The sequence below is a fragment of the Parus major genome, chromosome 21, assembly GCF_001522545.3.
Source record: "Parus major isolate Abel chromosome 21, Parus_major1.1, whole genome shotgun sequence".
Lineage (NCBI taxonomy): Eukaryota > Metazoa > Chordata > Aves > Passeriformes > Paridae > Parus > Parus major.
Window position 1 is genome coordinate 4,792,315 of NC_031789.1, and position 10,898 is coordinate 4,803,212.

Genomic DNA, 10,898 nt, shown 5'->3' on the forward strand with positions numbered 1-10,898 from the left:
AGTCCCCCAGGGCGAGTGACCACGGGGAGGGAGATGCGGGAGTTTCAGACTGCGGCGGCCCCTCCCGCCCGCTACGCGGGAGTCGCCCCGCCCGGGGCTCGGGACACCGCAGGAAGAAGGGGAACAAAGCATTCGTCTGGCATTTCCCGCAGTGCAGGGGGCAAAACAGCGTCCTTTCCCCCCCCCCCCCCCCCCCCNCCCCCCCCCGTCCCACGGAGGTGTTTGGACCCGTCTCCGTGGTGCGTATGAATTGCGGAGTGGCGGCACTAATTCCTTTCCCACAGCCAGACGCTGCGGGCGGAGGAACAGGTCCCGTCCACTCCGCAGGGCCCCAGTGGAAGCGGCCGCCCTGGGCGTGCCCCGGCTCCGGCCGGCGCCACTGGTCCGCTGATAGATTTAGCGACCGAACAGGACGGGTTCGGCCAAGCTCTCGGCACGGCCGGTGGCGCGAACGTCGCCACTGCCGCCATCGCGGGTAGTGGTCCCGGCGGCTCCATGCCACGAGCAGACGGAGGCGCGGGATCCCCCGCCGCTACCACCGCAGCGAGGAGTGGTGGGATCGGCCCCGCTCACACGGGGCACGAGCAGAAAAGCGGCTGTCCTCGAGCCAGCCGCAAACGCTGCACTGACTCGGCCTCCTCCACTGCGAAAACCCGTGAATTTAGACACGGGTTTGTTTTTTTTTTGCCGCGGCGGGGCACACAAGCGGAGCAAGCCACGGCGGGGAGCTGCGCTACCTCCCCAGCCAGCGCGGACATGGCGGGGACTGCGATAGCTGGCGCCGCCCACGAAGGTGGTGCCACGGCTTCTAAGAGCCCTGCCGGGACCGTGTCGGTGCTGGGAACGGCGCCAAGTGGGGACAGGGGTGTCTCTCGGACGACACCGCCTTCTCCCTCCGGCGGGCAAGTCACGCCTGCCGGGCCTGTTTCGGGGCCGGCAGGGAACGTCTCCCTGGCTGCCGCCGGTGCCGGGACAGTAGCAAACGAGTCTCCCTTGTTTACCATAGGGACTCGCAGTGACTCTGGACTTTCAGGGCGAGTGTCTGCTCGGAGTGGAGGACATAGAGAAGGCCCCCACTCGAGTACTCACTGGACTCTTCCCCCTTGCTAAGTCACCCCAGAGATCCCAGGAGGTTTTGGGACGAGGTCAAAGAAAAAGCCATGGAAATGGGAGACTGGGGACTTCCGGAAAGATTCAGGGGAATTGGAGATAGTTTCCTTGATTTTTCAGATTCTGCCAGGAATAGACAGTCTGGTACAGAAGAGGCAAGCTCCAGCTGGGTGCCTGTCTCTGCTCCTGTGATGGCTAAGGGGCAGGATCACAGAGACACTGTGACCTCGCAGGGAGGTCTTCAGGTTTTCCCTGTAATTAAGGGAAATCCTGGAACAGGACTGCCCAACACACACCAAGTCCTGTCCACAAAAACTGTGATGGGTATTAGAGACAAGGTTGCCACGGTATGGCTTGGGATTTCAGGAGGTAATACAGGTGGTTCGTGTTATTAATTCTGAGCCACTGGTACCATATGACATTAGGCACCTTGTTCAGGTGTTGTTTCAGCCTGTTAAATTTGAGGTCTTTGAAGCCAATTGGAGTCAGTTGGCCACAAAAGTAGCCAGTCAAAATAATCAATTGCCTCAACAGGACCCTAGATAAGGGGTTGGACCTGATCTGTTGACAGGGATTGGGAATTTTTCTAACCCTGATTTCCAGGTTACATTCTACCCGCTGATATTAGATTGGTGCCAAAAGACTGGCTTTGCAGCTCTGATGAAAATAATTGAGCTGTCTGCTCCAAAGCAAAAGTTTGCTACCATAGTCCAAGAGGCTAAAGAGTCATATATGCAGTTTGTTGAGAAACTCTGCATCTTTGGAGAAGCAGATGGATGACCTGGAATTGAGGCGGCTACTGCTGACAAAGTTGGCAAGAAGCAATGTCAATGCTGACTGTAGGAGTGTAATAGAGGCCCTCCCAGGTGATCCATCTATAGCACAGATGGCTCGGGCTTGTGCAAGCATAGGCACCTCAGATTGCAAGATAGCTGCCTTGGTTACTGCCTTACCAGCATCCTCAAAATGGCCAAAAGGTAAGCAGCAGAAGCAGGAGACAGCACAAGCCACCAAGAAGCAAGGGAAACAGAAGGAGAAAGGGAAAGCTCCCTCCTTTCTGTATGCTCGGTGTGGAAAGCCAAACCACATTGCAGAGGTTTGCATGGCAAAATATGATGCCAAGGGCCAGCCTATGCCAGATCAGGGAAACGCAAAGCTGAGTGCATCAGGGTAACGCGCCCAGACATAAGCTTTTCCCCAGGTCCTGAAGCTGATGCAGGCTTACTCAGCCAGCTTGTGACCAGCACCTCTGGCTCAGCTGGACTTGATGTCTGCACAGCAACAACGGTAGTCCTGAACTCTTGCAAAATGCATGGAGTTCTTTGGATGCCTATGGACTCCTGGGGGAGGGTAAAAGTGCTTTCCTAATGAGAAGATCAAGTGCCACTCTCCAGGGTATCATTGTGCATCTGGGGCTTATTGATGCTGATTATTCAGGACAGATTTGTGCTATGGTTTCCACGCCTACTCCTCCCCTCATCATCCCCAAAAAAACACACATTGCTCAATTTGTGCCTTTCAAGTCCTCAGTTTCTAGGGCTGCTAGTTGATGTTGAGGGGAAGGTTCCTTTGGATCAACTAGACCACCTCAGGTGTACTGGACTGCAACCCTGACTGACAAAAAGCCTGAGATATGGTGTACCCTGTGCCTCCCTGGTGCCACCCCGCCAGAGAACCACCTGCAAGGACTGATGGGCACGGGTGCTGACGTCACCATCCTAGCCTCCTCTGCATGGCCCCCACATCGATCCTCTGGATCCTGTGGAATAACCTATCACAGGATTGGGTGGAAAGGCCAAATGTTTCATCAGCCAGTGGCCTGTGCAGACCATGAACTCAGAGGGACAATCAGCTATGGTTTAGATTTATGTCACCATGGCTATTGCTAGCCTCTGGGGGCGGGATGTACTGGCGGTTTGGGGGGGTCGGATTGGGATGGATTTTTAATGGGGACCACTGCAACAAAGGGTGCACCGTGCCCCACACCTCCCTTAAGGGGGTGTGGGGACAAACCCGTCTGGGAAAACCAATGGTCGCTACAAAGAGAAAATGTAGTCACCTGTCCTGGGTCAATTATGATGTTAAATTGTATCCCCATTCATCCACCTAACCCAGACACAGGTTTTGTATTCTTAAAATTTCATCTAAGAGTAAAAGTGAGTGGAAAAGAAGCAGCGAGTCTCTTATCAGAGACTGCACTTGCTCCCCCCACATCGGGAGTTTTGACTACAGCACAGACAGACAACAAGACACAGATCGCCTTGGCTTTCCAGCTAGCCAGAGCAAAGAGGTCTTCCTGGACTGCTTTCTTTCCCTTTTTTTCTGAAACGAATCAAACCTGCTCTAGAGTGGAGACTCAGGGGAGCACCGAGAGCTTGCACCCGTGGACTACCGGGAGCCCAGCCTGGGCAGCGGCATTTTCCAGCGCCAGAGGGACTGATAACAGAGTGAACACCCAAAGGAAAGAGACCCTCTGAAGTTTGTCATCTCTTCTGAAGGGCGAGAGGTTTTGTAATTTGATATTGTTCATTCTTGTGCTGGGTAGTGCTGTGCCTGTGAAATAAACAGTTTTTTCCCACTTCTCTCAGAGGAATCTCCTCCTGAACCGGTTAGAGGGTGAGAGAAAGGAGCCACATAAGTTTGCTTCCTGGGGGGGGCACCATTGGAGATTTTCTCCCAAATTTGCCCTAAACCAAAACATCACCCTTCCAGATTTGGTTCAAGAGCAAGGTACAAGCTATGCCAATCTGCCAAGCTCCCTAGCAGAAGGTAATTCCAGGGCAGAAATGTGGGCTAACCCTGCATGGGTAGCACCTCAGCCTCATGTACTAGCACAGGCCAGAGCATCGCATGAATTCTTTCATCAAAATGCACATACATTGCAAAAGCAGTTTCAGTTGACTCCAACTGAGGCTAGTGACATTTTCAATTCTTCTGATGCCTGTCACACACTTGCTTCGCCTTTACTAGTGGGCGTAAACCCTAGAGGTCTCAAGGCCTTGGAAATTTGGCAAACAGATGTTGCCCAAATCACCGAATTTGGAAGGGTCAAGTATGTGCATGTGTCTATTGACACTTTCTCTGCAATGTGGGCTTCTGCTCACACTGGGGAAAAACCGCACAATATCATTGCCCATTGAAGGCAGGCTTTTGCCACGCTAGAGACACCTTCTACTGTGAAAACTGATAATGGCCCTGCATACTCCTCGCAGAAAGTGTGGCAGTTTATGCAGTTGTGGGGTGTCTCACACAAATTCGGCATTTCCGCATTATCCAACTGGCCAAGCCATAGCTGAACGTGCTCATGGTACTCTGAGGCAGGTTCTTCAAAAACAAAAACAGGGAATGCAGGGTGATACCCCACAAAGTCAATTGGCAAAAGCTTTGTACACAGGAAATCACCTTACGGTGCTGCAGAATTCAAATAACCCTGTCATCTTGAACCATTACTTTTCTTTGCAGGCTTCAGGTGAGACTAATCAGCCCCGAGCAAAGGTTTGGGTGTGTAATTTAACCACCAAGCAGTGAGAAGGCCCATTCAAACTTAGCACTTTGGGTTGTGGGTAAGCATGTCTATCCACAGATACTGGGGTGCACCGGGTACCTACAAAGTGTGTCCCCCCTGACCTGAAATCACAAAGGCAAAACCAAGCCAACAGGCAAATGACAGGCCATGACCAATAGGGAGGTCATCAAGTGGATGAACCTCTGAGTGATGATACAGATGCAGAAGATGCAAGTGATCACTCAGATGGTCCCTCTAAAGGCAGACAGTGAAACATCTTGCTCATTTTTTTCTTTTTTTTGATGAAAAGGAAAGGGTGAGATGTACACAGGATTTCTGAGCCTGAGAGAGTTTCAGCCTGTCAGGGGCTCATCTGTTCCCAGGGAATAGTTCCTGGGAACAGTTTCTCTCCAGAATTGTGTTATGGTAAAGAGATACTATTTCACAAAACAATATTGAGCAGATGTCCTTGGTGTGTTTTCTCTGGTCCCACCAATGGGTGTTGTTCTTTCCACCAATCGGGGTAACCTGGTTGGAAAAGCTATATAAGGTTAGAAAACCTAGCAATCAAAAGGCTTTTGCCTGATGAAAGCGGCTGCGCTGTGGATGATTTCTAGAGACCCTCGCTCAATACTTCGTATCCTCTAGCGACACTTCCAAAATAATCCTTTTCCTTAAGGTAAAGCAAACGGCCACATAACTCACAGTTTTCCCTTCTGCAGGTACCAGGAAAGTTCTTTCACAGAGAGAATGTGTTTTCCTTAGTAAAAACTTTCTTTTTAGACACAGTGAACACAGAGGATATTAACTTGCTTTACTAAAAGCTACATTGTTCTTGCTGTGCAGAATTCCTTTTCCCTGCAATATCTTATTTTCTCCTAAAAACTGAAAAATCTGTACAAAAATGCATTTGGAAAATGCATTGTGTATTATGCAGAATGTTTAAAATTAAAATAAAAGCCAGTTTTTTCCCACCAACAAGCAACAGTGGAATAAATAATGCATACCAGGTGACAACGGTCCATGACGGAAGAAGAAAAGTCCAGGCATTCCATACAGCCCACTGCTCCTGAAGGGGATGTAAAAGGGAAGAGCTTTCCAGCCCTGGATGACACTCCCAGTACCTTGATCACTCAGCTATTGCAAACTTTGATGCTTCACAAGATGCCACTGGGCTATTTCATTAACTCCTTTGCAAACCCTCCTTTTCATTTTCAAGCTGCCTTTCTCTTCATGACAATTTAGAAAAAGAAAGGGGTTTGCTCAGGTTTTTTAACCATCCCCACTGTCTGTCACAGTTCAAACAATGTCCAATTCAGACCTGGTTTCTTCAGGGTCAGCACTAACTTCCTGCACAGGAACCCTTTTGATCCCTTTTCTCCTCATTAACATCAAAACCTGCCTGTGCTGTTCATGCTTTGTGACACATCGAAGGAAAACAGAGTATGAACAGTAAGCTTTTATCAGCAAATCCTACTTTTTCCACTCTAACACCCAGGCTTCTCCTTCTCTCTTAAGAGCAAGAACCAGTGTTGGGTCACTCAAATCAGATTTTATTGTATTACCCAAAAAGAGAAATACCTCTGACTCCTGTACTGCTGCAAAGGAAAGGAAACAGTCCCACAAACAAGCAGTGAAGGGAATTTTCAGCTGAAGAATTAAGACCATTCTTCAGGATATTATTACAAAACTACCCCTTTACAATCATGTTCTTCATACTTACAGGGCACATAACTTTTCCTCTGTCAGGAAAATTAATCCACAAACACCAGAGGTTGATGTCCAAAAAGGAGACAGAGGAGTCCTTTTACTTTATTTGAATAAAGGGAGAAGCCATGGGGCATTCCCCTGGGGTCTCTCAAATTTTTGGACAGCGTAGCCTCCTTTTTATCCTAATTTTCCAGCTGCGTGTTCCTCTCTCTTTCCCCATTGGCTGAGGTATTTGAGAGGTACAGACTTTCCAGAGTGCCTGATACCTAAGATTTCCCTCTAATGTATAACTCCCCTCCTAATTCTTAACTCTTGTGGAATTTATGGTGTTTCCCCAGTGTCCCTTTCATCTTTCACTCAATCAGTGGAATCCATTACATTGATTCTTTTATCTCTCAGTGATAGTTTCATCTTATCAGCAGACCCACAGCTTGTTTGTAAAGACAAAACCCTCCTTTGCTGTGAGGGCAGCTGCGCCAGCCAGCACAACTATAGAGACATGGACTGCTATTATTGCTGTCAGAGATAGAGCTGGTGAAGTATTTTGCAGATGTGATGTGAGAAAATAAGTAACTGTGGTGTTAGAACCTGCCAGTGGAACTGCTGCCCTGTTTTCCACATCACACTTTCCAAAGGTCTTCCTCACTTGGTGGATAATCCAGGTGGGAGCTGGCTCTTACTTCTTTCCTTTAATGCTTGTAAGTGCCATATTATTCTCCTCAGAAGCAGACTGTCAGCTGTTCTACTCTAGATAAAAGATGTGCCACCTAAAACCCAGGTACCAGGAGTGCACTACTCTCCATGGCTTCAGATCTAGCTCTGCTGGAGCCACCAAGAGTTCTCATGCAGTGACAAATTTGGATGACAGGCTGAAAGCTAAATCTGTCATGTCAATGAGCTTATAAAGAGAGGAGTTCAGCTGTTTCCAAGAGTAGGAACAGGATTCCACACTCAGAGCCCTACTGAAAGGAGGATGCTGCTGTTTGGAAGAGACCAAAATGCAGACCCAAGAGCTTCACTCACTCAAAAGGAATCCAAGCTGCTTCTCTGGACAATGGGGTGCAGGTCTCAGACATGCAGGCTGTGGTGGAGGTGCCAAGAAGACAAACTTCACACATGTTCTCCTTGGGTTTTGTGCCTAGAATTGAGAAGCACACAGGATTTTTCTCTGTGCCCCTGCCTAAGAGGAGTTCAGCATAGTCATTGTGACCCAGCTATTCCTGCAGAGACCCTTCACTACACGCAGGAGCTCACACAATTCTGCCTTTAATGCAGGGAAAAATCATAAAGTGTTCTTGGTCGCATCACACCCGGTGCCCAAGGAGCACAGCCAGCATTCCAATGGTGTGACTTGACACCACAGCAAGGACCTCAGGGCAACACAAGGACCGGGTTACACTGCAAGAACCGGGCCCCTGAGGTGGTTTCCCCTCACGGCAACCGAGGTTGTTTGCCTTGTGGTCTGTGAGGCGAGACCCTCATGGCCCCTCAGGCGGTTCCTTCACGGCCACTGAGGCCGTTGCCTCACAGTCCCTGGCCTCCCCACTCACCATCCTCATGGTGCCCCGGCAGGGGTCCCCGCAGGACGCCAAAGCGAAAGAAGGCACAGAGGAAGGGGACGGGAAGGGAATTGGAAAGTGATGGGAAGGGAATTGGAAGCCACCAGGCTGTGCGGCTCAGATTCCCTCAACACTTCCCGCCCTTCTGGCCAGGCACAGCGGAGAAGGCTTTGGCAGGGAGAGAGCTATGCCCAAAGTCAGTAAAATACCTCAATTTGTGCCAAAGCAGCCCCTCAAAGCCTGAGATACCCCTGAGATCCTGGCAAACTAATCCCTCAAAGCCCAACAAACCCCTCAAATCATGTCAAGCCCTAAAAATTTGACAAACCCTTCAAAACCCGACAAACTTCTCAAGTCCTGTCAAACCCCTCAAAACCTGACAAATTCTTCAAAGCCTGACAAACCCCCCAAATTATGGCAAACCCTTCAAAGCCTGACAAACCCCTCAAATTATGACAACCCCCTCAAAACCTGACAAACCCCTTGAATACTGGCAAGCCAACCCGTCAAAACCTGGCACAAACCCACCCCTCAAAACTTGCCTTAGGGTGCTAAGTTTGTGAATAAATGGTGTGGTAGGAGGACTCAGGTTCCGGGCAGGTGCAGGACATTGCTGCTTAGGTGAGGGGTTTAGGGACAGGGAGGGTAGTGACTGGGGAAATGATCAGTAGGATTCTGCATGAATCTGTGTGGCAGGAGCACTCCATAAGGTTCAGGGTGATTCACATGGTGGGATTCTTGAGAATATACAGAGTAAAAATGAATGGGACTTCCTTGAGCTTTACGAAAATCTTCAGAATGACATTAACCTTTCTCAGGAGTGCAAGCGGCTGCACATCCTTTGGATGGAGAGACCCATACAGAAGTTGCACACAAATGCATTTTATTGCTCTCTACACACACAGAGATGCATACACAGTATGCAGGTGAGCCATTGGGCAGTCCCAGCACTGGGAGAAACACCATCCACCAGGAATTCAACCACACAATACAGATAAAAATCATTATTATAATGAAAATGCTAAAAAAGCATAGCTTACACCCAAAATGTATAACATTGACAAATCAAACCTGTTACCTACTACTTTTCTTTAACATGAAGCAATAACATACTCCTTTTCTAAATTGAAAAAAGCATCAAATAGTAGAAATATTCCACATAGTTTCCTAACTCCTGGTTATCCTTCACACTGTATATACAGGACTATGAAAGGGCCGTGGGGGAGAAATCCAAACCAAAACCAAACCCATTTTTGATGCTGCACAACTGATAAGCAAACAGAGGAAAATACTTTAACCAAGTGTGCATGAACCAAAGGGAATAAATTTATCCTCCAGAGTGACTGAACCAACCAGAGTTGTCAGTCAAGCCAGAGCAAAGCTGATGGCTCTTACTGGGAATATTAGAGAAAATCTCCTACAGCAATTCTTGTCCATCACAACTGTAACATTTACAAACACCCTCCTTCATTCTGAAGACGTTGGCCCTGCCTGGGAAGCACTGCACGAGTGCCTACACAGCTTCGACACTAAACAGAACACCTCAACTTTTGCCAGAAGATCCCAAGAAAGTCAAAAGCATGGCATTCTCTCATACATAAATAAAACATGGGGGGAAACAAAATTCCCTACAGGAGAGAGGATCAGAACTGGACTATCAGATGCAGTCAGATCCTTCCTCTGAACTGTCACAGGTCCATGCAGTGAAGACTCTCCTGACTACCAGGGCCTCCAGAGAGGGCTGCTGTCCTTTGAAGACACTTGTTTCGGGGCACCAGCATTCCCACGGGACAAGGAGACCTCTGGAGCAGCTGGCTGGCTCTTCTGGAAGTGACTTAAAAGTTTCGTCTGTGTTTCAGTTCGGACTTTGTGGAGAGATAGGAAATAGAAAGCTTCTTGCAAACACCTGGAATAGCCCTCTCTGAAGTCAAACTGGGAGCTTTTATGGAAGGATCCTGCAGCTAGAGAAGGGAAGAAAAGAGGAAGAGGGATTAAAGGATAATTTAGAACAGTTGTTCATGGCTCAAGATTCATACAACAGTCACAGATTTGCAGTAAAATAGAGACTGAAAGAAAACTCAATACTTACTCTTCATCTGCAGCTGGCTCTGCTGCTTCAGGTAGCTGACAGTCATCTCCAGGATGTCAGCTTTCTCCAGCTTGGAGTTGGGCTGATGCCTCTGGAACTCCTTCTCCAGGAGCAGTTTCAGCTGCTCAATGCTGCTGTTAATCCGGTCCCGGCGCATTTTCTCCACCACCGGCTTCCTCAGCTGTAAAAAGCAAAGGAAAAGAGACCCGTTATTAAAGGATCCTCTCCCTGACACTCTTCAGGACTGTTTGCTGCCTACCACCACCACTCCTAAACAGAGTGAGGCAAAGTCTCAGCTGGTGCAAACTGCTCTGCTGTGCCTGCACTTACTTTGTTTTTCTCCTTTGGTGTCAGCAGGTTGTCTGGCTCCAAGAAAGCGGTGCTGGGAGCCATCTGTCCTGAGCAGAGAATTATTGGAGTGGAATCCAGGAGAAACGTGTTGCTGGAAGCTGCCTATGCCCAGTATTTATACTGTCCGAGCTAGGGGCCAGTGTGTGGGTCTGCGGCTCGGTGGCGTTTCCCACACTCGCCAGCCAATCCGGGCCATGGGCAGCACAATGGGAGAAGCGGCTATTCTTGCATGCTCCACTGGGAGTGAATAGCCCGGGGATAATGACCTTCTCCCAGATGAGCAGGTGGGGAGTGTGTGCTCCCTGAAAGGCTGGGATCAGAGTTATGTGTCAGGAGATGGGAAAGAGCTGCCCTTCAACGGGAAAGGCTGCTGACTAATGCCGCGGATCAATAGCGTTCCAGGGGCAGCCCGGGGTTCACATGCGGGAGGAGGAAGGAGGAGGAGGTCTGCTGCCCATGGCGGGAATTTTGCTCCCGGGGGCGCGCCCAGGCACACGCTGCAGCAGCCACAAGGCACAAGCACAGCAGCTCCTGGCGACCAGAAAATCCTCAAATCCACTGACCTGTTTTCCAC

General features: G+C 49.3%; 1 protein-coding gene across 1 annotated transcript; it reads right to left on the bottom strand.

Annotated features, from left to right (window-relative positions):
- Positions 1-8,750: 8,750 nt before the first annotated feature.
- On the bottom strand, positions 8,751-10,683 carry LOC107213600 (transcription factor HES-5). The gene is made up of 3 exons (XM_015648177.3): positions 10,304-10,683; positions 9,974-10,154; positions 8,751-9,845 (listed from the first exon to the last, which is right to left on the bottom strand). Exons 1-3 carry the CDS (start codon positions 10,364-10,366, stop codon positions 9,604-9,606), a joined length of 486 nt encoding a protein of 161 aa, XP_015503663.1. The 5' UTR covers positions 10,367-10,683; the 3' UTR covers positions 8,751-9,603.
- Between the last annotated feature and the right edge of the window lie 215 nt (positions 10,684-10,898).